The sequence below is a fragment of the Miniopterus natalensis genome, chromosome 5, assembly GCF_054644295.1.
Source record: "Miniopterus natalensis isolate mMinNat1 chromosome 5, mMinNat1.hap1, whole genome shotgun sequence".
NCBI lineage: Eukaryota > Metazoa > Chordata > Mammalia > Chiroptera > Miniopteridae > Miniopterus > Miniopterus natalensis.
This window is the reverse complement of record NC_142085.1, coordinates 16,560,058-16,585,842: the sequence shown is the minus strand read 5'-3', so window position 1 is coordinate 16,585,842 and position 25,785 is coordinate 16,560,058. Positions and strand designations below refer to the sequence as shown.

The window sequence follows — 25,785 nt, the reverse complement described above, 5'->3', positions numbered from 1 at the left end:
AGGTGCAGCAAGCCTACTTTATGGTGCCACAGATCACATGAGTTCTTATATCTTTCCATCCCCTCACTGCCTGGGAACTCCCCCATCTGTGTGTGCCTGTGCGTGTGTATCTGACAGGTACAGAGACATTTGCCTGGTGCTTTTCAGTTTACAAAGTATTTTTCCATCTTTAATCTTTTCAGCCTCGGTTTCTGCAGTGAAATGGACATAGCAATAGTTGGCATTTCATAGGGTCATTGAGAGATTATAGGAGAAAATACATGATTAAGACAGTGAGCAGAGTGATAAGTGAAAGTAATAGTTGTTATTCATTATTTCAGAGGAGTTTCTCCACAGGAGAGGTAAGCAGGGCAAGTGTTTCTACCACTGCTTTACAGATTAGAGTCTCCGAGATGGAAAGTGCCTGGCTCAAGGTCACTCAGATTTAAGGGGCAGTGAATGGAGTGGACCTGATGACACCCAGTCTGGTCTCCCTGGCCAGGGGTCAGACGCAGAGGGCCTCCTGGTTTGGGACTGAGCTCCCGCCAGGGGGCGCGCATGACCGGTGACGTCACCAACCAACAACCCCCCCCCCCCCCCCCCCCCCCCCGCACTCCTCACGGCAGGCGGGGCAGGACAAGTCTTTGCTGGCCCTGCTGTCCTGTGCCAGACCAAGTGGTGATTTGCCCTGGGAATGGCTGTGGCGGGGGAAATGAGGGTTGATTCTTTAATTTTCCTGGGGCTGGAGGTGCGGGATAGGGGAACGAACCGCGTGTGGGGAGGAGTAAGGAGCCGCTTTGGTGGGGGGCAGGGAGCATTCCGAGCTGAGGTTCATCCTAATGGTCTGAGGCCATGCATCTCTAAGGTCCTCGATTTCTGTGTCCAGGCTCTACACCCAGATGCCCTTAATCCCCTATTAAGTCCACTGATAGGTCACCCGTTTTAAGAACAAGGACCTGGGTCCCAGAGGGCGAGTGATTTGTCCAGGGTCCCACAGTTGGTACCTGGCAGGCCCAAGATGGAATCCTAGACTCTAAATTTGAACCACCCCCCAACGCCATAGAAAGGCCTGGGAGAAAGCAGCCATTATAGGCAGATGCTTCCGCTTTGAGGGGTCCCGCTGACTCACTTAGCACTGGCCCTGCATGCAGTCTGGAGCCAGAATGCCAACTGGCTCACTGACAGAGAGCACCAGAACTGCCCTGGCTGTAGCGGGCTCTGAGTGAGCACCTCCGCTCTCAGAGGGGAACCGCTTGGTAAGCCAAGTCATGCTGAGAGAGCCCAGCTAGGACACAGGCCATTGATGGGTTGGGGGTGGGGCATGGGCTCTGCCTGTCTGAGGTGCCCATCACCACGTTCACTGCCAACTTACCCCAGGAACCAGACGGGCCTCACTGCCAGCCTGGCCTCCCTGTCAGGCCTGCTGGTTGGCTGACCTCCCTCAGACCTCCACTCTTCCAGTCTCAAGATGTTTCTTCCAGGCAGGGCCTGCTGGCTAGAGAGCAGGGCTCTCTTTAAAGTGACTGCGTTTCTCTGCTCACATCCATTTTTTTGAACCACTCTCGTAGTTTAACATTCTAATAATTTATGTTCCCAGTAACTGCTTTCCTAGCAAGCCACCCTCCCCCTCATTATCCTGCCCTCACCATCCTCTCCATATTCACCTCCAAGAATAGACACGGACACATTCATCAGTTACACCTGAGGCTGACTGCGCATTTTACTGGGACTCCTGACTTCAATAGTTTAAGGCCCCAGCAGCTCACCATATAAGATTAAAATAGGGGGAAATTTCTGTGTTGCAATAGCAGCCACCCCAGGGAGGACAGCAGCTGAATACAGACTGATACTTCGGGTAGAAATGTCACACGGGAGGTGAGGAGCAGCACAAGTCGTGGCAGAATCAGGGATACCTGGCAGATTCTCAACAGCTCAGGCCTCCCCACCTTCTGGGAAGCAAAATGGGAGGAGGAAAGTGATGAGGCCCAATAAAGTCCACAGGGGTGTTGGGCACAGAGGGCCTACCTGTGGTGGGAGCCATCCCTGCAGTTGAGCAGGCAGGAGACCTGGGTGTTGCTTTTTCTAACTTCTACTCCACCCTGTTTTTCCAGTGAGAAACACTGAGGTCAGGAGACTGGAAATGAGTGACGACCCAAAGTTTTTGTCATTTGCATTAGAAAACCTCCTGGGAGGAGTCTAAGTATTTTTGGGGAAATATTCTAGTAATTTTTTCCAAAGTCAATGTCAGTACATAAGGAAGGAAAATGACCAACCTAATGGTCTTTTCCTCCTTCCAACCATTGCTGGGCTTGAGGAACCTACTTAACACCCATCTCTATCCCATGGGCACAGGCAGTAAAATGAGTGCTACCCCACAGCTGGAGTCGGGTTGAAGACCACGTGGGTGGGAGGAACAAGCAGATGCATGAAGCAAATGTTTTTGAGTACCTCTGGGAGCCACATGTTGCACTTGTAGTTTAGAGTCAACACATGAATAGAATCCTCTAACCTGAAAAACATGACAGCCTAGTAGCCGGAGTAAGATAAGAACATGGTAAAAGATATGGTGCAAAATTACAACAGTTCTGAGGTGCAGAGGGGGAAGAATTACATAAACTGGCTGTTGCTGGTGGTGGTGGAAGACCTGAAAATGCTCGGCCCACTCCGGGGAGAGGGACCAGCATATTACAAAACTTGTTTTCAGATTATCCTGTAGTCGCAAGTGGGAAGGGTTTGAAGGAGACCTAGGCAAGAGTCCCAAAGGGCCAGGTAGGAGGTGAAGGGACCCAGGGAAAAAGGACGGGGTCCCCGAAGGGCTGATGGTGCTGAGGAAGGAGCCCAATAGGACTCTCAGGTGTGGGTACAGTGGGGGATTCAGGAAGGACTGAGGGAGAGTACGGGTTTATCTCAGCCTGACTCATTGCCAGAGGGCACTGCAAAGATTGGGGAACACACAGGGATCACCTCACTTTTGAACCTGGTAGGAAAGAAATGCCTTGTTTTCCACCAGCCTCAGATATGTACCCTGGTTTGACATGGAGTGCATGGACTCCAGTGCCCCATACCATAATATACTTAACTGCTCTTTAATGAGGCCTGAAACCTTCAATTCAATTAAACTGAGAAATGAAGCCCTGGCAGAGGTGCCAACTCTGTAGCATCTGCTCGTCAGGGATCAGTGTGCTGTCTGGGCTGTACAGGAATACATCCTGCCCTTCTGAGGGCCACGTTCAGTGAGGTGGGGAAGGGGGGTCCACAGTGCCCAAAGCTCTGGTCCCCCTTTGTCAGGAAGAGTCATTTTTGAGAAGGAGGACCCTGTGTTATGGCCCCCTCCCCTGAGAAATTCTCATGGTCCCACACCATCCCACCCCTCCCTCGGCTAGAGGTTGGGAAGAGAAAGGGATGGCCCAGCTTCGATGAAAGGACACATAGTCCCTTGTTTCGCAGGAAGTCTGAGCTTTGGTGTCGGGGCACAGTGCCAGGTAGGGAACAACCCTCAGGCGCAGCCTGTTCTTGCCCGGAGGTGTGGGAGTACAACCAGGAGCCGGGTCGGGGGAGGCTGGAGGGAGAGAGCTGGCCGGTTTTGCAGAACTCATTCCCAGGACTGAGGAGTGAGGACGGAGGGGAGGGGGTAACAGTGAAGGTTAAAAAAGGTGGGTGCTGTCTCCTCCCCAGTCCTATGGAAGAAGGAATGAAGCATCAGAAAACAATGGCCTTTACTGGTCTTAGCCAGCAGTATGGGTGTCCTGGCTCCAGGCCTGTCTCTCCTCTGTGGGCCCCAGCAGGGGACACTGCAGCCCCTCTGAGACTAAGAGAACTAACTCTACCCCCATTCCCACAACCTTGGACCCAGGCCTGGTGTTGGCCAAGACCCAGCTGGCTCATGCTCATCCCAGCAGACTCAGGCAGCCATCCCTCTACCCCCTCCAGGGCATGAAGCCATGGCTGGCGGACACAGAGAGCCATGGGGGGGAAATAGTTTATTTAGGCAGCCTCTGAAGGCACCTGGTTTCTGTTGAGTATAAAAAAGGCAGTAAAATAGCAACTGTACAGGGGTACAGGGTACATGATAGACAGGGGAGCAGGGGAGGGACAGGGGGAAGGGAGGGGTGCAATATCAGACTGGACCTTAGAAGAGATAGTCCTGGCCCCTAGCCACCCCTGGTATAGGCAGACAAAATACAGACACACACACACTCTGAGCCTTGGAGAGGCTCAAGTAGGAATCAGAGCTGAATGTGGGAGGATTCGAGCATATGCAGAGACTGTGTCCCTCTTGACTCTGACCTGCAGGCCCACGATGTCCCCACTGTCCAACTGTCCACCCAGAGGCCCCCTCCTCGGGGCCTGGACACTCAGCCCAGCACAGGCTGTGAGAAAGCAGAATTTGGCTAGAAGAGAAAACCTCCAGCCCACCCCTGCCCATCTCTAAAGGATGAGGAAGGGGCAAGAGCAGGCGTCCAGTGCGGTCCTCTGTCCATCCAGGGTCACACAATTGCCCGGAACAGGAACGAGAAGACAGCCCCCAGTGCCAGGCCCAGAGACAGGAAGAAGGCCATGATGGCTCCCGCTGTCTCCGCCTCGGCAGGCTTCACTTTCCTACAGGAATGAGGCAAGGCTACTTTAGGATGGCCCTACTCCAGCCCTACCTGGAACATCAGGGTGGAGAGGCTTGCCTGAGCACCGAATTCTGCTGACCTACCCCTCTTATGTTCCCAACCCCAAGCTGGCTTCTCCCTCTTAGGGGAGCATGTCCTAGGGGGAGTCTTCCTTCTTACCTGAGAGGTCCCTCCCACATCCCCACCTAAGTAAGCCTGGGCACCCCACCCTTGTACTCCTCACCCTGACCCCTTTGACCCAGGTGCCCCCCCCCCCCCCGGTCAGCTCCTCTCTCAGCCTGGAAACCTTAAGCTCCAGGATCAGGGGGTTTCCTTTTGCCCTTTCTCCCTGTAGTGAGTGCCCCCCACTGGAGTGCTAGACCCTGCCCGACACTCACTTGGGCCCGAAGCACATGCAGAGACTGGCAAGGTAGCCATTGGAGAAGGCGAAGGCGGCCATGAACAAGATGAACCAGGCATCGTGCTCAAAGGCCACAGCCAGGTATCGGCGGGGATGGACGTTGCACAGCAGCAGCAGGGGCACGAACACCAGACGGGCCAGCACTAAGCTTGGCAGCCAGCGGCTGTCCTTCCCAGGCTGTGGGGACCAGGCAGTGCCTCAGCCAGACCAGCCCCCAGGGCACACCCAGGCCCCCGGGACTCCATGTGGAGCCCCTCGGGATCTTCACTGAAACCTCAAAGCCTGGTTACCTTTAAGGGTACTGATGGGGAGGGGGCAGAGTGAAACCTTCTGGAATACTGGAAATATTCTCCATCTCGACATGGGTGGTAATTATACAGGGGATTCGTATACAGCCATTAAGCTATACACTTAAGATTTGTACACCTGCCTGGCTGAGCATGGCTCAGCGCTTGAGCCCCGACCTAGGATCCAGGCGATCGGGGTTCGATTCTCAGTCAGGGCACATGCCCGGGTTGTGTGCTCGATCAATGATTCTCTCATCATTGATGTTTCTATCTCTCTCTCTCTCTCCCTCTCCTTTCCTCTCTGAAATCAACAAAGATATATTAAAAAAAAAAAGACTTGTACACCTAACTATACATAATATCTTGGTTTTTAAAAAAGCATTGTCCCCTTGTCACCATACTTTCTTGGGTCTCAGGGTGGACTCCTCCCTCTCACAGGGACTTGGTGCCCTCTTCTTCCACTCACCCACATGGATATGGCTGTGAGGCTCCGGCCCAACCAGTCAAAGACATTGAAAGTCAAGAAACAGGACACGGGAATGAAGTAGTGTCCTAGAAAAGGGAGAGTACATTAGGGGGTGGTTATTAGGTCCAGAGGCAGAGTTAGCAACCTTGACCCTCACTGGGCCTGAGTGTCCCCAGGGAAGGGCAAGTGGACTAGGAGAATCTAGCTGGGGAGATGCAGCCCAGAGTCTCTTCTCCCCCACTCCCAGTCCTGCTACAGCCCCTACATCCCCATCCTGGGAACCCACGGTGTCCTCACCCCAGGCACTACTGCCTCCAATGCTGGACTTGACCTCAGCGGTAATGGCAGGAAACACCCCAATGGTGACCGTGAAGATGAAGCAGACGGAGAGAGCAGGGACTAAGATCTGGAGGAAAGGGACCCAGGACCCAGTCTTCATGGCAGTCGTGTACACGCGCGCACACACACACACACACGTGCGTGCACGTGGGAATCCAGGAGAGTGGCCAGTCTCAGGTCAGAAAGGGATGGGATGGACTGTGTGGGGGTGAGGACTGAGGAGAGAACGGGTGAGGGTAGAGGGCAGGATACCCATGCTCCACGCACATTTCTGAGGATGGCTCGGATTGAGTGACTTTTGTTGGTGGACAGAGAGTTGGGGGCTGAAACTCCAGACTCCGCTTTGCCTGCTTTTGGCTCCTCTCCTGGGGGATGACAGGTTGTGGAAGGATCTTCAAATTGTAGGAAGGACAGAGCAACAAGGGAATGATGCAAATTTTCCCCAAAAGGGCTGGCTGGGGTTAGTTGGGGCTGGACACCCCCTTACACCGTGCACAGAAGCATCCTACACAGAGCCTAGACCTCCTCTAAATCCTCACAGTGCCAGTCCCTGAGTCCTGACCTCTCCCAGGAGCCTCAGCTACACATTGTCCAAGAATCTGAAATTGCTTTCCACTGCCCTCAGGCATTCAAGGTCATCTAGGATCTCCCCGTTTTAGTTTCCCCAGCGCTTATTTCCCATTGTCCCCTCACCCCTGGTCCTTCTGGCCTCTGGCTCATCTCTGCCTTTAAACGGTGTACCCATTCCTGCCCTCTGTGCTCAGCCGCCCCCCTGCCAGGGAGGCCGTCCTCCACAGCTTCCTCAGGCTATTCAGACCTTTACTAATGAGGTCCAACTTGGTCTCCTGCTCCCCCGGCCCTTCGAGCTTGAGCTGCTGGTAGTAGCGGTAGAATTCCTATCAAGTGAGGGAGACGAAGGTGGGCTCAGAGGCGAGCTCTCTAGAATCCCTGCCTCCCCCAGGTTTCAGCCTCAGAGCACCTGTGGTCAGGAGCCCTGGACTTCCCAGACCCCAAACCCCTGCTTTCTCCTTTTGCTCACCAGACGGGGCAGTCCCAGGTAACAAATGATGGTTACAATGATGACCCCACAGGCTGTGATAAAATAGCCGAAGGCACTTTCTGACAGCTCTGAGCCACCTGGGGTGGAGGGTGTCAGTGGTGAGACAGGGTCCACCCTCTTCTCTCCGCAAAAACGAGACAGGCAGATAGACAGCAAGACTTACTGGCAATGGCGCAGATCATGGCCACTGAGGCGAAGATGCCTGCCAGGCCCTGGCCACTCATGATGGGGGCCGTGTAGCTGGCAGGGAGGAGGCCAGCCAGACCAAACAGACTGCCCTGCAGGATGGCACCAAACGCTGGGGGAATAGGGTGGGCATCAGCAGGGGTGTGGGCAGGGTGGGACTCACTTCTGCTGGGGGTGGTTGGGGCTTATGGGAAAACAGGTTCCTGTAACTCCTATTTTACTTCCAGTGGGTCTTGCTGCTCAGTGGCCCTTCTTTCTGCGCCCACCACTCCCAGCCCTGTCCCTGCCTGCTCAGGCCTCTGAGCCCTCACTGCCCACGGCATCTATTTCCTCAAGGTCAGAATGGGCTCTTCTCTGGCTGACTGTGGGTCTGAAGGAAGGGTGAGGGTATGTGGGAAGGTCTCTGCCCCAAGTCCCCTTCCAGCCCAGCTTACAATTAATGAGCATGATCTTGATCATGGTGATGATAAAGAAGGGCAGGGCGTCCAGGTGCACCTTCACCAGGACAGCAGTGATCAGGAACACCAGCAGGATGGCCACCAGGCTGCCCAGGATCCGAACAGACTGGGGGATCCTGTGGGAGAGGCCCAGGTAGCAGAGAGGTGTGGTTAACGCAGTGGCTCAGCCCAGGACTTGCAAGAGGCAGCCAGGGGTCTGGCTGTGTCTGGGTGCTCACCTCTGATGCAAGAAGGAGTTGAGGTAGGTAAAGAGCAGCAGGGGCAGCATGGCACACAAGGTCATGACATTGTTGAAGATGGCACTCAGAGAATTCCGCTCCGCAGAGGGTGTTGTAGGGGTGACCGAGGCCTGGATGCCCCTGCTCAGTTCAGCAGTGACCAAGGACACATTCTGGGACTGGTCCAAGCGGTTTGTGAAATACTGTGGGGGATGCAGAGAGGAGTGTTAGAACCTCTCTCCCTGCGCCCATGAGTACAGATCCAGGCCCTACATGCCCAGTGGACATGCCCCCTAGAGCCCAGTCTCACCTGAGTAGCTGTCATGAAAAAATTCCAGGGGAGCAGGGTCCCCAGACCCAGCATGAAGAAGATAAGCCAGACGGCTTTGTACCTGGGGATGGGAGAGGAAAGAGGAGCCAAGTGACCCACCATCCCACCCTCCTTTCCCAGATCAAACCTAGGGAAGCCCATCGTTCCCTGACCTTCAGTCTCTCTAGCTATCCCAGGGCGCAGGGCGTCTGTGTGTGTGTCCATGTGCATGTGTCCTCCTATGGGTGTATGTGGGGGGGAGGTGTCCTGGGACAGGGAAAAGGGCCCAGCTGTGTCCAGAGAGAGAGGAGGATCAGGGACACAAGGCTGAAGGACAAGGCCACAGGACGGTGGTTCTCAGCCCCTGAAAACTCAGGGGACCCTGCAGGCGTGGGAACCAGTATGACCCACACATCTGGAGGTGGTTTGGGAAATCCCGCTATGAAGGCTGGGGGTGGCAAATGAGTGAGAAAACAAACAGCAAATGTCTTCTTCCCCCGCCCGCCAGGCAGGCTGGAAGTGATTTGGCAGTCTGGGCAGGGACTGTGTGGCTCCCCAAAGAGAATTCTGAGGTCAAGAAACTCCCAGACCATTCTGGACCTAGTGGGGCAGGCAGGCGAGGTGCCTTGGGGCAGCTGGGGAATGAGGGAGCTGTTTTTTCCAAGCCCAGACAGAACCGGCTTTGTAGGTCACACCACCCAGGGTAGGCCAGAAGGTATCCGGCCACTGGACGTCATCTGGGCCCCAGATTGTAAATAAGTACCGCCCCAGCTTTTGCCCTTGCATGGCCCCAAGCCCTGCACCTCAGAGCCTGTCTGGGATGGGCCAGCTTCCCCCAGGCAGCCCTGGATCCTTCCACTATGGTCTCCAAATGTGTCTGCCATATCCTCCCGACAGCCAACATCTGCTTCTTCACAGAGATAGCAGGCACAAAGCCCAAGGCAGTGAGGACAGGTCTGGCCAGAGAGTGCAGTGCCTGAGTGAGCGCCCCAACCGGGCAGCTCTGAGTCATTACAACTACAGTCTCCCAACTCCCTCATATACCTACCCCCCCACACACACACCCCTTGAAATAGAGAGCTAAGGGCTTGATTCAGAGACCCAGGATGAAGGGAGAAACTCCCAGTCAAGGTCACACAGGAGAGGGTCGGAGTGGCACTGGACGAATACAACAGGTAATGGAGATGGAGAGAGGGTCAGAGAGCTGCTGGGAGTGATGAGGCTAGGAAGGGGCAAGCAGGCGGCCTGGGAGGAGGGACGAGGGAGGGAGCCAACCTGGGCCTATACTTACTGTCTCCTTAAATTCTCTCCCATCCAAATAAACCTCACCTCTATATTACAGGTGGGAAATGGTCCCAGTGAGATCAAGCTAAGTGCCCAAAGTCTGACACCTAGAAATGGTCTACTTCTGTGACCTTTGGCACAGGAGGACAACAGAAAGGGCAGGGAGAGGTGATGGGTTGACGAGCTTTGGACCTGAGGCATGACTTCATCAACTTTCTTGGGTCCTAGACTCCTGGAAAACTTGAATCAAGCTATAGCCTCTTCCCCCAAAACACATGTGCACGATCACATGTGCAGGTCTAACTTGAGGGAGCTCATAGGCTCCAGAGGTGCAGAAGCGAGAGAAAGGTCAGATCAAGGACTGGGGTTGGGCAAGGTCATATGAGATAGAGGCAACCCTCAGGGAGGGGCAGTTCTGTCAGATGTGCTCTGGAATGAAGGGTGCTGCCAAATGTCTCCCCACAGTTGTGGCAGGAGGAGCGGGAAGCCGCTGGTGGCTGGAGAGCAGCAGTGGAAAAACTAACAGGCCAGGCACCCACCAAGGCATGTGTAGTGGGAGGATCCAGGCTGCCGTGCACCCACCAAGGCCCTCCCTACAGACACCCCAGCCAGCACCCAGCCAAGGCATGCATGGCCCCTGCCCCTGGTGCAGACCTGACACTCATAGCTACCTGGCTGGAAAGCCAGTCAGCAGTGACAACCCGAAATTCCAAAGGACAATGCACCCAGCCCCCTGGAAACCCATTTCCATGCCCCTGGGTCCCCAGCCCAGGTCTCCCAGTACCTGTCCTGCGGCTGGTGACTGGTTGTCATGGTGATGGCGATCTTGGTTTTGCCTGGCTGAGGACTCTCTCCCTCTGAGGCCTGCTTGGGGCAGAAGCAGTGTGAGGCCTTGTGTCACCCTGTTTCTCCACAGGCCTCTTCAGACTCTTGGGGTGTAGGAGGGGGCAGAGCAGACAGAGCTGGCAAGCCCCGGAGTCCAGCAGGACCCCTAGCCCTGCCTCTCAGGACTGCTCAGCCTGACCTCTCTGCCAGTCCTGTTGGGCTCCCCTGCCTGCTCAGGCCCTACCTGGCAGCAGGCCTGGCCTGGCTGCTGCCACCGCTATTTTTACCTTTTTACCCAGCAGCGAAGCGGTTTGTAAGCTGGGAAAACAGAGGGTGGAGAGCAGGAGGGAAGGAGGGGAACATCTGATTGAGAGGGAGGGAAAAGACAGGCAAAGGCAGAGAAGAGGAAGAGATGGGTCAGGGACAGCGACAACAATGAAAGGAGGGACAGGAGGAGGGAAACATAGGGAGATAGAGCGGGGGGAGGGCACAAAACTGACATCTGCAGGAGCAGCAGCCTCAGGGATGATGGCTGAGGCCAAGCCAGAGAGGCCTCCCCCACCAGGTCCTCTCTGTTAAGTCTGACCTCCTCACCCTTCTGGGGAGCCCCTAGACTCATGGCTAGGAGGGCTCTGGAGAACCTGCCCCCTCCTGGAGGCACCCCAGATTCCAGCCTCTCTGCTGGTGGCACCTTAACCTTCCTTTCCAGCCACTGCCCAGAGACTTCCTAGTTCCTGGTCAGTTTTCCAGGAAAACACTTTCCTAAGGGTATGGGAAAGCATTTCCACAACCTAGCCTGACCCCTCCCCAGTCCTGGCCCCAGAGTCACCCATCCCCCACCCTTTGGTTTCTCTCTCGTTGCTCGGCCCCTGTGCTCTTCCCCTTTCTGAGAGCAAACTTGAAGATTGGGGGTTGGGGGCACAGGCCTAACTGCATATAACCTCCCCACTCAGTGCCCCTCTCCTGCTCCCCCCATTATGTTATTTCTGTAGCCAGGACCTCTTTGGCACCAGGAGATAAATCGCTTTCCCTTTGGATGGCATGGAAAGCCAGGCAGGTGCATTCTGGTGCGTCCCCCAAGTGAGAGCCTAGAGGGTCTGGAGCCAGGACTGACCTCCCTCATCGCCCACCTGGACTTACTGGGTGCCCAGACTTGTCAGCAGAAGGGTCCAAGCAGCGGAGGCCTGGGCAGTCCCTGGGAGGTGGTCCTAGTTCCGGCTCAGGCAGTAGGTCTTGTCCATGGGCTCCTCCTGGGTAAGGGTCCAGAATGAAGACAGAGGCACAGGGCATATGAGAGAAGCCCCCAGGCCTTGCTGTGGGAGGAAGCTGCCCCATTTTGAGAAGCCTCACATACACACCCTCGACCAACGAGATAAAAAACAAACTCTGCAGCTTGGGAGATAAGAGACTCAAGAGTCTCAGCAGGGGAGCTGAGGGAGTGGGGGTGGGTCAACTCACAGGTACAGCCAGTGCTCTAGGTCCCAGCCCAAAACCAACAGACACCTTCAGGGACCCCATACTCTCAATGGGCTTTTCTACCCAGCCCAGTAAGTCACCTACACCTGGGCTGTAGGTGAGGGAGAGGAGGAGACCTACATGTCTCCATCTGGAGGTAAAGGGCTTCTTTCATTCAGCCTTTCAACAAATATTTACCAAGGACCTTTGCCGGCCAGCCAGGCACTGTTCTAGGCACTGGGGACAGAGTGAACAATTTTTTACATTTTCTAGATGGATGAGGGCAAGAGGGCACTACCCCAGTGGAGGGGAGAATGGACAGAGGAGGCTCAGGACTCAAGTTTTCCTTTAGGTGGCAGGGAGGGAAACCCCCAGCTTTTCACCTCAGCAAACCCTGTGCTCTTCCCCCACCCCCACAGGCAAGGTTCCTGGCAGTGCAGTTTCAAAGCAGACGAGAGACTGGTTTCCTTAGTGAGACGTGCCTTAGGCTCAGAGGAGTATTAATTTCTGCCTTCTCCCTCAGCTACATCCCAGTTCTGTTCTCAGTAAACCCACCCCAGCCCTGGGCACCATTCAACGCTAGGGGCAGTCCCTCCCCCTGTCCACATCCTGACGCTCAGCAGGCCTGTCCAGGTGTTTTATTCTTGTCTGCTTTTGCCCAGGAGCAAACAGGGATTTGATACCAGCTCAGAGCATCTGGTGTACCTCCAGCCATGCCTTGGCCTGCCTAGATGGGGGCCCGGAAAGCAGCCACCAAACTCACTCTCCCAATGCTTCTCATGCACCCCAGCTTCTAACCACTCCCTTGTGATAGCATCAAATTCACTCCCCGGGGTGCCACACGGGGCCAGCCTGCAGATACCCCATCTTTCCCTCATAACCACCCGTAAGCTAGTTCTAAACTGTCTCCATTAAACAGAGGGGGGCATCTAAGGTTCAGAGAGGTTGAGTCTCATGTCTAAGGTAACAGAGCTAATGAATGGGTGAGCTGGAATTCAAACTCAAGGTGTAGCTTACTCAGGGCTCCTTCTGGAGTGGGGAGGGACCTAGGAAGGTTGCTTCCCAGCTACTCCTGTACACTGGGAGGTGGGGGTGCTCTACTCCAACTAAGGGGGGAAAGTAAGGGGGGGCCAAGGTCACCTCCAGCCTGACCTGAGTGTCAGGTGTAAGGCACCCCCCCACCCCCCATTACACACACATCCAGGCAAGGAGAGCTCAACACCGGCAGAAGGACAAGGGGGAGGGTCGAAGGGTTACCAGAGAAATAGCAGAGGGGCCGCCCCAAGAGGGGTAGGATGGGACCAGCTCTGTCCTGGGAAGAAAACCTTGGGGTGTCCTTTCCTTCCTCTGAGTGAAGGAGGGGTCCTCTCTCTGGGAGTCAATGAGGACGCATCCAGCAAGGGGAGGCCAGGGACACGAGATCGGTCAATAAAAGGCGGGGTTAAAGAGACAGCTCCTGGGTTCCGGGGCCCTGGGCCCCGTCTCCTCACCCTGCATAGCTGGAAGCCCGGCGCCTCCTCTCTATCAACAAGATTAATCGAGATGAACCATCTGCCCCCCCCCCCCCTTGCAAAGGTCAGCTCCGCAACAGCCCGTTTTAGTCCCAGGAGCCAGGTCACCCCCGCCCTGCTCGGGTCCGCCTCCCACGCCGCTGTCTCCCCCACGGCGCCCGCTCCCTTTCCTCCCGCACCCCTGCCTTTGCGCGCCACGTGCTGCGCTGCGGGCACACTCCACGCCTGGGGCCCCACCGGGCGTCCCCTCCGCCGGCTGGGTAGCGGCCAGCCCCCGCCTACCTGCCCTCTTGGCAGGCGGACAGCGGTGCCCTTCGCCCCTTCGGTCCCCGGACCCCAGCCCCCGCACCCCCGGACCCCAGCCCCAGGCGGCACCTGCAGTGAAGGAGTCCTCCCGCGCTGAGATGCGCGCGCGCGCGCTCTCCTTCCCGCCCGCGCCCCGGCATATTCAAACCCGCCTTCCGCTCCCCGCCCCGCCCCGTCCCGCCCTCACCCCCTTCCCCCTTCGCTTTCCCCCTTTTCCCCCTTCTTCCCCTCCCCCTGCTCCCCGCTTCGCTACCCCCCGCCCCCCCTCCCCCCTCCCCACGCGGCCACTTCCCGGACCGCGCCTGCCAGGCGCACAGCGGCTCCCGACCCGAACAGGCCCCATCCCGAGACCTTCGCCCCCCAGGGACCCCTGGCCCGCACCTCGCCTTAGTTCTGTGGTTCGCACCTCTCTGGGTCCCGCCCCACCAGACCCTGCCCCATCGAGGAGCACGCGGCGCCGGCGGGTACAGCCCCACGCGGGTTCCCCCAGTCTCCTCGGCGCTGGGGCTACACAAATCCTACAGAACACAACCCAGGGCTCTCCCACCGACAAACCTGCCAGATGGGCCCGGGCGCCCCCACGTCCATACTGTCTCGGAGGTGCGGTTATCACGCCCCAAAACCCTCCCACACTGCTCCTTTCTGCTTTCCAGAGACCCCTCTCTTTTCAGTGCCACTTTCTGCCTTTCAGCCCTGATCTGCTCTTTGCTCTTCCGCCGTGGACCCTCCCCCCCAGGCCTTGGAATCCCTCCCACGCAGTCAGTATACTCCGTGACCTGCGTGGTGGGTTTTCCCACCTCTGGCTCACACAGACCAGACATCCGCACAGACGCGCCACCCACCACCCTGCCTCCGAGAGCTACGTGTGCGGGAGGTGGGCCGCGGCACCGCCCCGCAGCGCCCTCATGATTCACCCTTTCTTTCTTTTTTTTTTTTTTTAATATATCAGAGAGAGGAAAGGAGAGGGAGAGAGAGAGAGAGAAACATCAATGATGAGAGAGTCATTGATGGAGCCCGCAACCCGGGCATGTGCCCTGACCGGGAATGGAACCCCCATCGCCTGGATCCTCGGTGGTCGGGCAACCGCTGAGCCGCGCCCGGCCGGGCTCACCCTTTCTAGATTCAGAACTTTGGAAAGACGGCGGATGCGGATGGGAAGAGAAATAGCCGTACATCCTGAGTGAATCCTCTTGTCCCGACAGAGGCAGGGGCCCAAGCTGGCAGAGCCTGAGCCCCACATGCCCCACCGTGGGAGGGGGAGAGGGTGGGCGAGCTGAGGAGGGGTCAGCCCTTCTTGCACCTCCAAGGAGGGGGAAAGGATTCCCTCGGTTTTTGTAGGTTAGTGAATTGGGTGGAGGAGGAATCATTGCCCTTACAGCAGCCCTCAGTGCTGGAGGGCAATCCAAAGGCTGGAGAGGTGCTGAAGAGAGAAAATCCAATTCAGCCCCCAGCCCCATCCCCACTACCCAAGAGGCCAGTCCCCTGGAGAAGCCACAGACACTAATTAACAATCAGGGGTACTAACATCATAGGGATAAGGCAGAGGCACATCCTCTCTCCAGCATCAGACTGGGCCCTGAAGAAAGGAGTAGCCTTGCTATATTTAGCATCAGTGGACACCCTCCAAACTACTCCAGAAAGGGGTGTCCCCAGCCTTCTGGTTCTTTGTCCTACAGAGACATGACACACCGTCATCCACAAACTTTAACCAAACAGAGGACAGGAAAAGCAGTATCAGTGGTATTTTTCTAGGCACAGCACCATGGCTTAAGAGCAGCTGCACGTCCGGGGGTGTGCCCCCATGCCTACCCTGTTTGTTCCGTCTCTCCCTCTTCCTCTCCTGGCCCTCCTCTCCCCTCTTTCTTGGCCCTTCTCCCCACCTATGTTGACCAGCTTTGGGCCTGTGGGGGTGGCAGGTCTTAGTGGTCAGACAGATCCGCCAGGCATGGCTAGGACGGTGGCCAATGGTTGTTGTTGTGTGCAAAGGGGGATGGAAGTGGAAAGAAACTGGAGGGAAGTGGTGAGGGTCCTAGCCCAGACAGGGAGAGGCGGGTTCCTCCCTCCACCCCCGCTTGCTCCCTAGATGGAAACGGCCAGGGCTGTTATTGCTGGAGAGAAGCCCACCTGGCACTAACCCTGCCTGGGCCTCCAGCCAGCACCCACACCCCTCCAGAGCCACGATTCCAGGCCCTCTCCTGGCAGCCTCAGAGCCCAGCTCACCCTGGCCTTTGCCTGGAGTTTTTCCAGCCAGGCGAAGGCAGTCTTTGTCACCCTCTGCCCAGTCCTATGGCTCTCTCCCTTCCTAGGCTCATTCAGGTCCCTGCCATAGGAGAGGGGTGGGAAGGGCTGATTCAGTGCCCCGCCCCCACCCTATTTGAAACTGTGGTTTGCCCCAGACTCCCTCCTCCCCCATCCAGACCTGCCTCACCACCTCACAGTCCTATCTCCCTCTAGCCTGTGTCCATCTGTGTTGGCTGGAAATGTGTTTGCTCAGCCTGGCCTTTGTCACCAGCGCATGTCTCGTGACTGTTTATTCTCAGTTGCGTTTGTGACCACATCTCCATGGCTGGGCTTGGACTAGGGCTAGGCCAGTGAAGTACTTGCCTGAGATGCCAAATTTTAGGGGGGAATTCCAAAAAATTCAGGAATCGAGATGAATAATACTTTAAATTTTTTTTTTTTTAATCAAAGCTAATGAAAAATATCCGTGAACAAAATATCAACATTTAAAATAAAGACAGGCTCTGGCCCTCTCAGGTGCAGGCTCACCTTGCCTTTCTTGAGAGTGGACAGGGGCTCTGTTCACTAGGTCTGGGCTGGCCCTTTCTAGCCTAATTTCTCAGACTTTTGCCCTTTCCCTCTGCTCTGGTGGGTTTCTGACCTTGCGTGATCTGTGTGTGTGTTTGGGGCGGGGCGGGGGAGCAGTCATCTAACTGCAGCCTTCAAAGTCCCAGAAAAGTATGCCCCCAGCCAGAACCCGCAGATTCCCACGCCAGTGACATGCCCACCTCAACCGGGGACCTGGGGGCTCCTCTCTCCGCCTCCAGGGCCTCGTGGGAACAGCGCAGACCCCACCCCAGCCCCCGCTGCCCCCGCCTCTGCTCCGCGCACACCTGTGGGGACTTTGGAGGGGCTTCCTGCGCTGGGGAGGGGGGTGGGCAGGAAATTCTCCGCCGGCGGGGCCCTGCTCGCCCTCCTGGCCTCCTCTCCTCCGGATTGGGGGCCTGGCCGGAAATCGCAGCCCGAGCCGGGTCTGACTGGCCTCTGCCGCGGGGCAGCAGAGAGGCTGCAACCGGCGCCCCGGCGCCCTCCCCCGCCCCGCGCAGCTCCGCAGCCCGGAGCTTCGGGGGAGCGGGCGGCCCGGGAGGCCAGCTGAAAGGAGGGCGGGAACGAGGCCTGGAGCGCGGGGGGGGGTGGGGGTGAGGGGGGGGGTGGGGGTGGAAAGCTGCCTGTGACCTGGGAGGGGAGCGGGGTTAGGGGACCGGAGGCGCACCCCCCTTCACTCCGCTCCTCCCCCCACGGCTGCCTTCTGGAGACGGGCGAGCAGGTGCGCCGGCCTCTGAGGACTCCAGAAGGAAGCAGGTGGCCGAGCGGCGGGACGGCAGGCGCCGGGCGGAAAGCCCCACAAGGCTGGCCTGGGGCGCACAGCTGGCCCCAGCTTCTCACGGGTGTGGGGACGGAATGGGGGTCCTGTAAGATGCCTATATTCCTCACCATGTCCCTCAGACCCTAGAGCTGGTGGAAGGAGGGAGGGAGGGAGGACTCTGCGGGAAGATCCTAAACAAAGTATCCGGAGGCTGAAATGCAAATACATCTGACAACCCTTAATGACCCCCGAGGGCCCTCCCATTGGGGAGGAGGGAATGGAGCCGTAAATTCCTTAGGTTATGCCCCCTCCCCCACCAGCACCATCTCTGCCCCCGCAGAATGCCCCTCAGTTGCATGCATTTCTGCCCTGCTCCCCCCCCCCCCCCCCCCCCCCCCCCCGAGCGGCCGCCCACAGCGTCCCTTCGCCAACAGGTCTCCCCCTTCCCACTAGCTGAGTCGAGGCTCCAAACGCAGTCAAGGGCGTTTGCCTCCTTACCCTGAGCTGGACAACTAAACTCTCTCCAAGAGAGGCCAGGACTGCTGGGTCCGAGTGTGGCAGGCTGAAGGGAGACAAGAGAAACAGCTTGCAGGAGGTGAGGGCTCACAGGCGCAATGCAATGGGGATCCCAGCGAGCCTTGGGTTGTTCCCCACCCTTACCCCCTGGCCGGGTGAGACTGTCTAGCAGCTCAGGCAGGAGTGTGGCTGACAAGAATTTCAAAGGCACCCTAGGAATTCAAAAATATTTATTGAGCACCTGTTGCATGCTGAGCTTTGGGGACGGAACTGATGGAGGAGGGGGGGTCAAGGTCCTATGCTTTTAAGGTAAATCCTGAGTCTGAAAGACAGTCTGGATTAAAATCTTGCCTCTCCATTAAATGGTCAGTTGTTCCTGGGTTAAGCATTGTCCCTCACTAGACCTCATGTCCCCATTTGTCCGGACGTAGGGAGGGGGGAAGAGTCACTTTCTCTCCTTGCTGAGGCCGCGGATGATTAGGAAAAGTCTTGAGGAATGCAGAGAGGATGGTAAGGATCAGTTTTCTGCTTTCTGCATGGTTCCAGTCATTCCTGCGGGAGCCCGGAGGCATAGCTGGTTCAGAACCCCTCCTGCTCAGTCCTGAACCATGTCTAGGGCCCATTGGGCAGGCTTCGGTCAGCGACGGTGCTAGGACTGTCTTACTCCAAAAGAGAGCGCTTCATTCCTGCTGCTACCAGGATTCGTGGCCTCACTTTTGTGGGGCCAGCCTCTCCCTCCTCTCCTGGCGGGCCACTCTGGAGGCCTCCCCAGTGTCTGGTGGGTGTCTCTGACTGAGGATGAACAACAGACAGCTCAGCAAAGCCTCTCGCAAGTCCTGGGAGCCCAGGCGGCGGGCCAGTCGACGCAGCAGGGGCAGGAGGAGCTGACGGGCCAGGCGGGCGGCGGGTTGCAGCAGGCGGGACAGCAGCTCGCGAAGCAGCAGCGGGAGCAGCGGCAGGGGCATGGCCGGCTCAGCGACTTCTAAGGCAATCCAGGAGCTAGGCTTGCCTTTCCTGCTCCCTCCTCACCTGCAAAGACATGGGGCGGTGGGCAGAATGCCCACCCTCTTCAGTTTCCACCATCACGAGCCCCCGATGGCAATTCATGAGTCACTTTTGCTTTCCTGAAGCCCTTTCTCTTGGCCAGGTAGCTGGGGCAGGAGAGTCCTCCCTGTAGAGTGAGGCTGAGACTAGGGCCTGCAGCCTGCCATTCCCAGCTTCCAGGGGCTCCTACACCCTTCCCTCCTCTAGTCACCCCCTCCTCTTGCACACACTCTCCTGACATTCTCCATCTCTTCTGCCTCAATCCAGCAGAAGTTCCTCCCCAGGCAATTCTAAGTTTTCTATTGTGGGCCCTTGATCCACCCTGACTCTCCCAACCACCCACTCCCATGGGCAACAACTCTCACCAGTCAGAATCACTGCTCAGAAGCAATCTCTGGCTGAATTTGCTATGGGGATACAGCCTCACAGGACACTCAATACACAGGGCCGCCCCACCCAGCTCAACCCCACCCAGGACAGCTTGCCAGGGTGGGGGGATCAAGGAAGAGACAACTGTGTGCTGGCACCTGGTATCTAGAGATCAGGGGACAGCTGGGCTGCAGGAAGTGTAAGGAACAGATGCAGGAATTCTCCCTGCTGGGTTCAGACCTCAGAGTTGGAACCCAGATTGCACTTCCTAATGATGTGACTGTATGCACACTGATTCTTTGGGGCCCCAGCCCCTTCTCAGTTATCTTAGTACCTGGGGGTAGCTGGGAGGAGTAACTAGCATGGGACTGTGTATGAGGCCCACTTGCCCAAATCTCAGAAGCAGTAAGACTGCAGCCCAGACCCACCAGGCATGCTCAGAATGGCAGAGACAGGGAGAACAGCACCTGGGCAGGCATTCGTGGGCCCTCCCCTGGGGAGGAGTGGGGTAGAGGAGTGGGGTCACGGTCCATCTCACAGCTGAGCCTGTTGGAAAGAGCTGGGCACCACTCCAGCTGAGGAACAGGATGAGGAATACCCACCTCAAGACCCTCTTCTCCACATCCATGCCCCCCACCCCAAGATTAAATTAAATTCCATGCGGTAGCAAGATGTACAGATAGCCTGGGTTTGTTTTGATTTAAAATACGTACCGCATTCTCCTACTTCATAAAATGGATATAATTTCTGCCTTGCTGAACTCAGATGAGATGATGGCCACGAGGCTATTTTATTTTATTTCATTTTATTTTTTAAAAATATATCTTTATTGATTTCAGAGAGAGGAAGGAAGAGGGAGAGAGGGAGAGAAACATCAATGATGAGAGAGAGTCATTGATCGGCTGCCTCTTGCACGCCCCCCACTGGGGGATCACGCTCAAAACCCAGGCATGTGCCTTGACCGGGAAGAATTGAACTGCAATCTCCTGGATCCTAGGTTGATGCTCAACCACTGAGCCACACCCAGTCAGGCTGAAAGTGTTTTATTTAAAATCTATTTTATTTTTATTTATTTATTTATTTATTTTAAAATATATCTTTATTGAATTCAGAGAGAGGAAGGGAGAGGGAGAGAGAGAGAGAGAGAGAGAGAGAGAGAGAGAGAGAGAGAGAGAGAGAGAAACATCAATGATGAGAGAGTCATTGATCGGCTGCCTCCTGCACGCCCCCCACTGGGGATCAAGCCCACAACCCGGGCATGTGCCCCGACCAAGAATGGAATCACGATCTCCTGGATCATAGGTCAATGCTCAACTGCTGAGCCACGCCAGCTGGGCATGAAGGTGTTTTATAAACTTCAGCCTACCTTGGGAATGTGACATATACCACCGTTTCACCAGCAGCCTCCACTGGCATCATCACATCTCCAAAAACATTGAAGACATTGAAGAAAGAAAACTATCTGAAAGGCCTGTTCACTTCCACCTGGAGGAAGCAGGAGCTAGAGCATAGATTTATAGGCATTGTATTCCTCTCCTTCCAGTTTCTTCCTGAAGATTTATGATGGCCATGTGTCATCCCTGAGCCGTGAGCGGGATGTGTATTGAGTACACACATATGCCAAGCCTGTGAGTTCATGATCTCTCTCAGTTCTCACCACCACTCTGCAAGGGGTATAACCATTGTACAGATGAGGAAACAGGTTCAGAGTGGTTAAGCAACTTACCTAGAATCACACAGCAGATGGGTGGCCTGATCTTTCTACCAAACCTGTCCCTCCCTAAGGCTTTCCCATCTCTGTAAGTGACAGCTGTACCTTTCTAGTTACTCTGGCCAAAATCCTCGACTTCTGTCTTCTTATCACAGTTCACTACTCACATTCATAAATCCAGGTAGCTCTACTTTCTTTTTTTCTTTCATTCTGGAATATAAACCTCTTTTTATTAAAAGTATAGTTGACATACCATGTTATATTAATTTCAGGTGTAAACATAGTGATTTGACATTTATATACCTTACCAGATAGACAGTCTGGTAACCACCTGTAACCTTACAAAGGTATTGAGATATTATTGGCTGTATTTCCCCTGCTGTACTTTATATCCCTGTGACTTATTTATAATCCCCTTCACCTTTTTGCCCATCTCCTCACCGCTCAACCCCCTGGCAACTATCAGTTTGTTCTCTGTATCTATGAGTCTGTTTTGTTCGTTCATTTGTTTAGTTTCTTAGGTTCCACATATAAGTGAAATGATAAAGTAGTTGTCGCTCTCTAACTTATTTCACTCAGCGTAATACCCTCTAGGTCCATCCATGTTGTCTCAAATGGCAGGATTTCATTATTTTCTATGGCTGAGTAATATTCTATTATATATACCACATCATCTCTATCCATTTATCTACTGATGGACACCTAGGTGGCTTCTATATTGTGGCTATTGTAAATAATGCTACAATAAGCATAGAGGTGCATATATATTTTCAAATTGGTGTTTTCATTTTCTTCAAATAAATGCCCAGAAGTGGAGTTGCTGGGTCCTTCTTTGTCTTTTGTTATAGCCTTTGTTTTAAAGTCTGTTTTGTCCGGTATAAGTATTGCTACCCCAATTTTTTTTTTTTAATTTCCATTTTCATGAAATATGTTTTCCCATCACTTTACTTTTAGTCTGTATAAGTCTTTTGATCTGAAGTGAATATCTTGTAGGCAGCATATGTAAGGGGCTTATTTTTTAAATCCATTTAGCAGGTGTACTTTCAAAATATTCAGAATCTCACCACTTCTCACCAACGCCACCACGACTACCCTTGTCCAAGCATTACCTCTTGCTTGAATTATTGTAATGGCCTCCTAACTGGTGTTCCTGGTTTTCTTTTCCACACAGTACCAGAATGCTCTTTATAAAACATGAATCAGATTCTGTTCTTTTTTTGCTCAAACTATCCAATAACTCCAGTTCACTCAGAGTTAAAGCCAAAGGCTTAAATTAGGACCTACCAGGCCCTGGCCTAGATGGTCTGACTGATTCAACTTATACTCCTTGTCTCTGACTCTGCTCCAGCAGCACTGGCCTCCTTGCAGCTCCTTAACTGTGTCAGGCATATTTCTGCCTCAGGGCCTTTGCACCCACTATTGCTCCTGCCTGCAAGGCTCTTTCTGCAGGTATCCACATGGCTCCATCTCTAATCTCCTTCAAGTTTTTGTCCAAATGTTATGCACCCATCCTATTTAAAAGTATACTCCTTCCTCCCCATCTCCTGCTGCCTCCTCTCCATCCCTTCCTCTGCTTTGTCTCCATAACAAATCATGTCTGATACACTATATATTTAATTTTACTTACCTTATTGCTATCTACCTCCCTCACCCCCAGTATGTAAACTCCTTGAGAGTAGGGACTTTATTTTGTCAGCTGCTGTGTCCCCAGGGCTTGGCAGTAAACATTTGATGTAAGAATAAATAAATGAAAGTTCTGTGACAGGATCTGCTTGCCCTAGAGCCTGTGCCTCTAAGCCCCAGGACTACATTGATCTGAACACACTTCTAGGACATGTGTGAGAATCCTGCAAGCCACACACAGCCGGAGAGAGCCGCTTGGAGGAGAGGAACTGACCACACTGAACCAAAGAAAAGGGGAGTCAGGCCTTGAGGTTCCCACGGATCCTCCAAAGGGTGTAATTTCGAGGGTACCATGGAGGCCTGACCAAGTGCTGGCCTAGATCTGAGGTTGCTGTCACATTGGGTAAGTCACGCCTCATTCCTCCCAGCCTAGCTCTCATAACTGTGGGGTCTTCCAGCTGTGAGAACCTTGGACCTGGCCTGGGGCCAGATGCCTGAATCATCCTAGCCCCTGTAAGCGGAGTGAGGGGATGCAGGGGCCTGGGAGAGTAAGGCAAGTAAAGGAAACAGGATGTTGCCTCTGGTAACAATGGGGAGCCCTGGAGGAGGCTGGCAAGGGAGGTAGAGAGGGAGGTGGGGAGGGGCAGCAGCTGGGTCCAGGACAGGGATCTAGTCACAGTTGATTCCCCCATTCCCCCATTCCCTCCTGAGATTACCTCCCCTTTCCAACTCTGTGCCACCCTCACCTGGGAACCCCACCCACCCCCCTCAGCCTGCCCCACATTTTCTCCAAGGCAAAAAACCAAGGGCTTCGCTAAAGATTTCCTCAGCCTTCCTGGAAAGATAACCATCCTCTCTGGCAACAAAACTGCCAGAGGCAGTTCCTTCTAGTTCCTGATTTTGTCTCATGAAATGGGCCCTGATTCCACAGCCCTGACCTCTGCCCCTCATCCTCTGCTGGCCAAGGAGGGGCCAGGCAACTTTGAGTCTCCTGTTTTTACAAGTCAATTGCAAAAAAAGAAAAAAGGCCCTGGCAGGGTGACTCAGTTGGTTGGAATGTCATCCCATTCACCAAAAGTTTGGGCATTCAATTCCAGGTCAGGGTCAGGTACAGGAGGCAACCGAGCAATGTTTCTCTCTTCCTTGCTCTTTCTCTGAAGTCAATGAACATATGCTCCGGTGAGAATAAAAAAAAAAAAAGTGTCTGGGGGCCAACTTGTGAAGTGGAGGCCCATAGGCTGGGCCCTAATTGACCCCTGGGGTCCTCATCCCTGGTCCTCTCCCCAGATCCTCAGGGTCTTCTAGAAGCATCCTGGAGACCCCTACCACTCCACACATAGATATCAGTTAATTGGGCCATTCATGTCAACAGCAAGCATTGAGGGCTTACTGTGTGCCAGGCCTGTGCAAGGCACTGAGGACAGGTCACGGACACACCAAGAGTTGGCAGGATGACAGACAAGCAAATAGGGAAACGCGGGATGGGGTGGTGAGAGTTGTAATAGAGCCGATGGGTTCTTTCAAGACCTGGGAGTACGGGGCCTCCCGATCCTCCCGCCCTTCCTGCTTGTGCCCACCCAGGGCTCCGAACCACTCCACAATCTGGCCACTGTCTCTGCTCTGACCCGCACAGGGAGGCGAAGGGCACCTGTGCTTTGCTCACTCAGATCTGGATTCGCCTGCTGGCTCTGGGACGCTGTCTCAGGGCCGCTCTGGCAGATTGTACACTGCATGACCCTATGCGACAGTGACACCCTCTGAAATTGTGCTGTGTGTGGCCCCCTTCCCTAAAAGGGAATGATCGTAAGGATGGGAGGAGACTAGGTCCAGAGCTTGGCCCCTAGAAGGTGTCCAATAAACAAGTTTCCCTCCTTCCATCCTTCTGGGCTTTCCCTCCCAGTGTATTCTGCATCTAAGGCCTGCCACGAGGCACCTGATGCTCATGAGCAGCCACCCAGAGTGGATGCTGGGGCTCAGTTAATGTTTTAAGAATCAATGGAGGCCTGGGTCCCCTCGAGGCCCTGGTCTCTGGCTCTGTCATGTTTCACTGTCCTGTAATCTCTTCCAGGGCATCAGCACTGGCCTGGAGCCCTTCCAGGTTGTGGGAGGTTGAGGGCAGTGCTGACCCCCAAACAAGGAGGTCTTGCAAAGGCCAGGGAGGCTCCACAGGGGGCAGGGAGTCCTGAGAAGCGCAGGTGCCCAGGAGAAGGCTGGTCAGGTATAGGAAGTGTCGGCAGGGTAAGGGCAGGACACCAGCTGGAACTGGGAGTTCAGCCCTGCCACCTGGGACAGCACTTCTCTGCTTGTGGCAGTAGCCCTGAAACCATCTACCTGAGCGGGCTGTCGGGAGGATCTGAGGCCTGAATGTGGTGACAACTGAGAGAACACTGTGTGAACTCTAGCTCCTCAAGGTAAGAGATTATGCACCCGAGAGGGACGGTCCCTTAGCCATGACCACCACTCCTCTGCCTGTTGTGAGTGGCCGAACGGCACCAGGTGGTAGACTGGTGGGGTCAGACTGGACCTGGGTTCAGCAACCTCGGTACTTGAGCTCTTGCTAGGAAAGAGTCCAGAGCCAAGACTCAGACTATAAGAGAACATTTCTTTAGAAAATCACAGAGAGAGAAGTAATTCGTAGAAGACATGGGCTGGGCTGAGGAAAGTGACAGAGGCAAAGGAAGGGCCTTAGGGGCTTGAGAGTGAGGAAGGAAATGGTAATATGGGGGTGGGGGGCAAGGGCAAGGGGAAGGGGAAGGGGAAGGCGCAGGCGTGCTGCCAGGAGGAAGAGTGCACTGGTCCTCTATCCTAAGGGTTTTAAGAGTGGAGATTTAGACTTTAGGAGAGGTCCCAGGGGAATATCTCAACAGAATATTCAGCTGCTTTCCAAGTGTGTCCTTTCAGGGTTGTGGTCTCCACTGATTGATTGGCGGACGCCAGGGCAGGGGGCCGTTACCCAGTGCGGCTGGGCCTAAGGCAGCTGTGGCATTGCTTGCCTGGGGTTGCTGCTTTTCTGGGCCTGGAGCTGAAATACAACTGAGGCCTCCACGTTCTCTCTAGGAACAAAAGGTCAGGGGGTCCAAACTGCATGACCAGTGATATGCTGGGGGAGGAAAGGCCACCCTGGGGGCGAGGTCCTGCCCTACAATTGTCCTTTGCTAGGCAACTGGGGCTTTCTGCCCTGGTGACCTCTGTACCTGGCCCATCCATCGTCCTTGCTCTGCTCATGCCTGTCT

At 55.0% G+C, this 25,785-nt stretch overlaps 2 protein-coding genes across 9 annotated transcripts; both read right to left on the bottom strand.

Moving 5' to 3' along the window:
- Positions 1–4,056: 4,056 nt before the first annotated feature.
- Positions 4,057–17,865, bottom strand: SLC29A1 (solute carrier family 29 member 1 (Augustine blood group)). 8 transcript variants are annotated; one of them, XM_087817414.1, is made up of 14 exons: positions 17,788–17,865; positions 11,572–11,681; positions 10,391–10,473; positions 8,323–8,404; positions 8,013–8,215; positions 7,771–7,910; positions 7,314–7,448; positions 7,130–7,227; positions 6,908–6,986; positions 6,358–6,482; positions 6,049–6,157; positions 5,752–5,837; positions 4,976–5,175; positions 4,057–4,578 (listed from the first exon to the last, which is right to left on the bottom strand). In XM_087817414.1, the coding sequence occupies exons 3-14, from the start codon at positions 10,417–10,419 to the stop codon at positions 4,467–4,469; spliced, it is 1,398 nt and encodes a 465-aa protein (XP_087673540.1). In that variant the 5' UTR covers positions 10,420–10,473; positions 11,572–11,681; positions 17,788–17,865; the 3' UTR covers positions 4,057–4,466. The 8 variants fall into 8 exon arrangements, with proteins under 8 accessions (XP_087673540.1, XP_087673538.1, XP_087673542.1 ...); XM_087817412.1 differs by lacking the exon at positions 17,788–17,865 and adding an exon at positions 13,773–13,844 and having other exon boundaries at positions 10,391–10,470; positions 11,562–11,681; XM_087817416.1 differs by lacking the exon at positions 17,788–17,865 and adding an exon at positions 13,773–13,838.
- A 156-nt stretch (positions 17,866–18,021) lies between these two features.
- MYMX (myomixer, myoblast fusion factor) lies at positions 18,022–19,280 on the bottom strand. The gene is made up of 2 exons (XM_087817417.1): positions 19,215–19,280; positions 18,022–18,834 (listed from the first exon to the last, which is right to left on the bottom strand). Exon 2 carries the CDS (start codon positions 18,768–18,770, stop codon positions 18,516–18,518), a length of 255 nt encoding a protein of 84 aa, XP_087673543.1. The 5' UTR covers positions 18,771–18,834; positions 19,215–19,280; the 3' UTR covers positions 18,022–18,515.
- Positions 19,281–25,785: the final 6,505 nt, after the last annotated feature.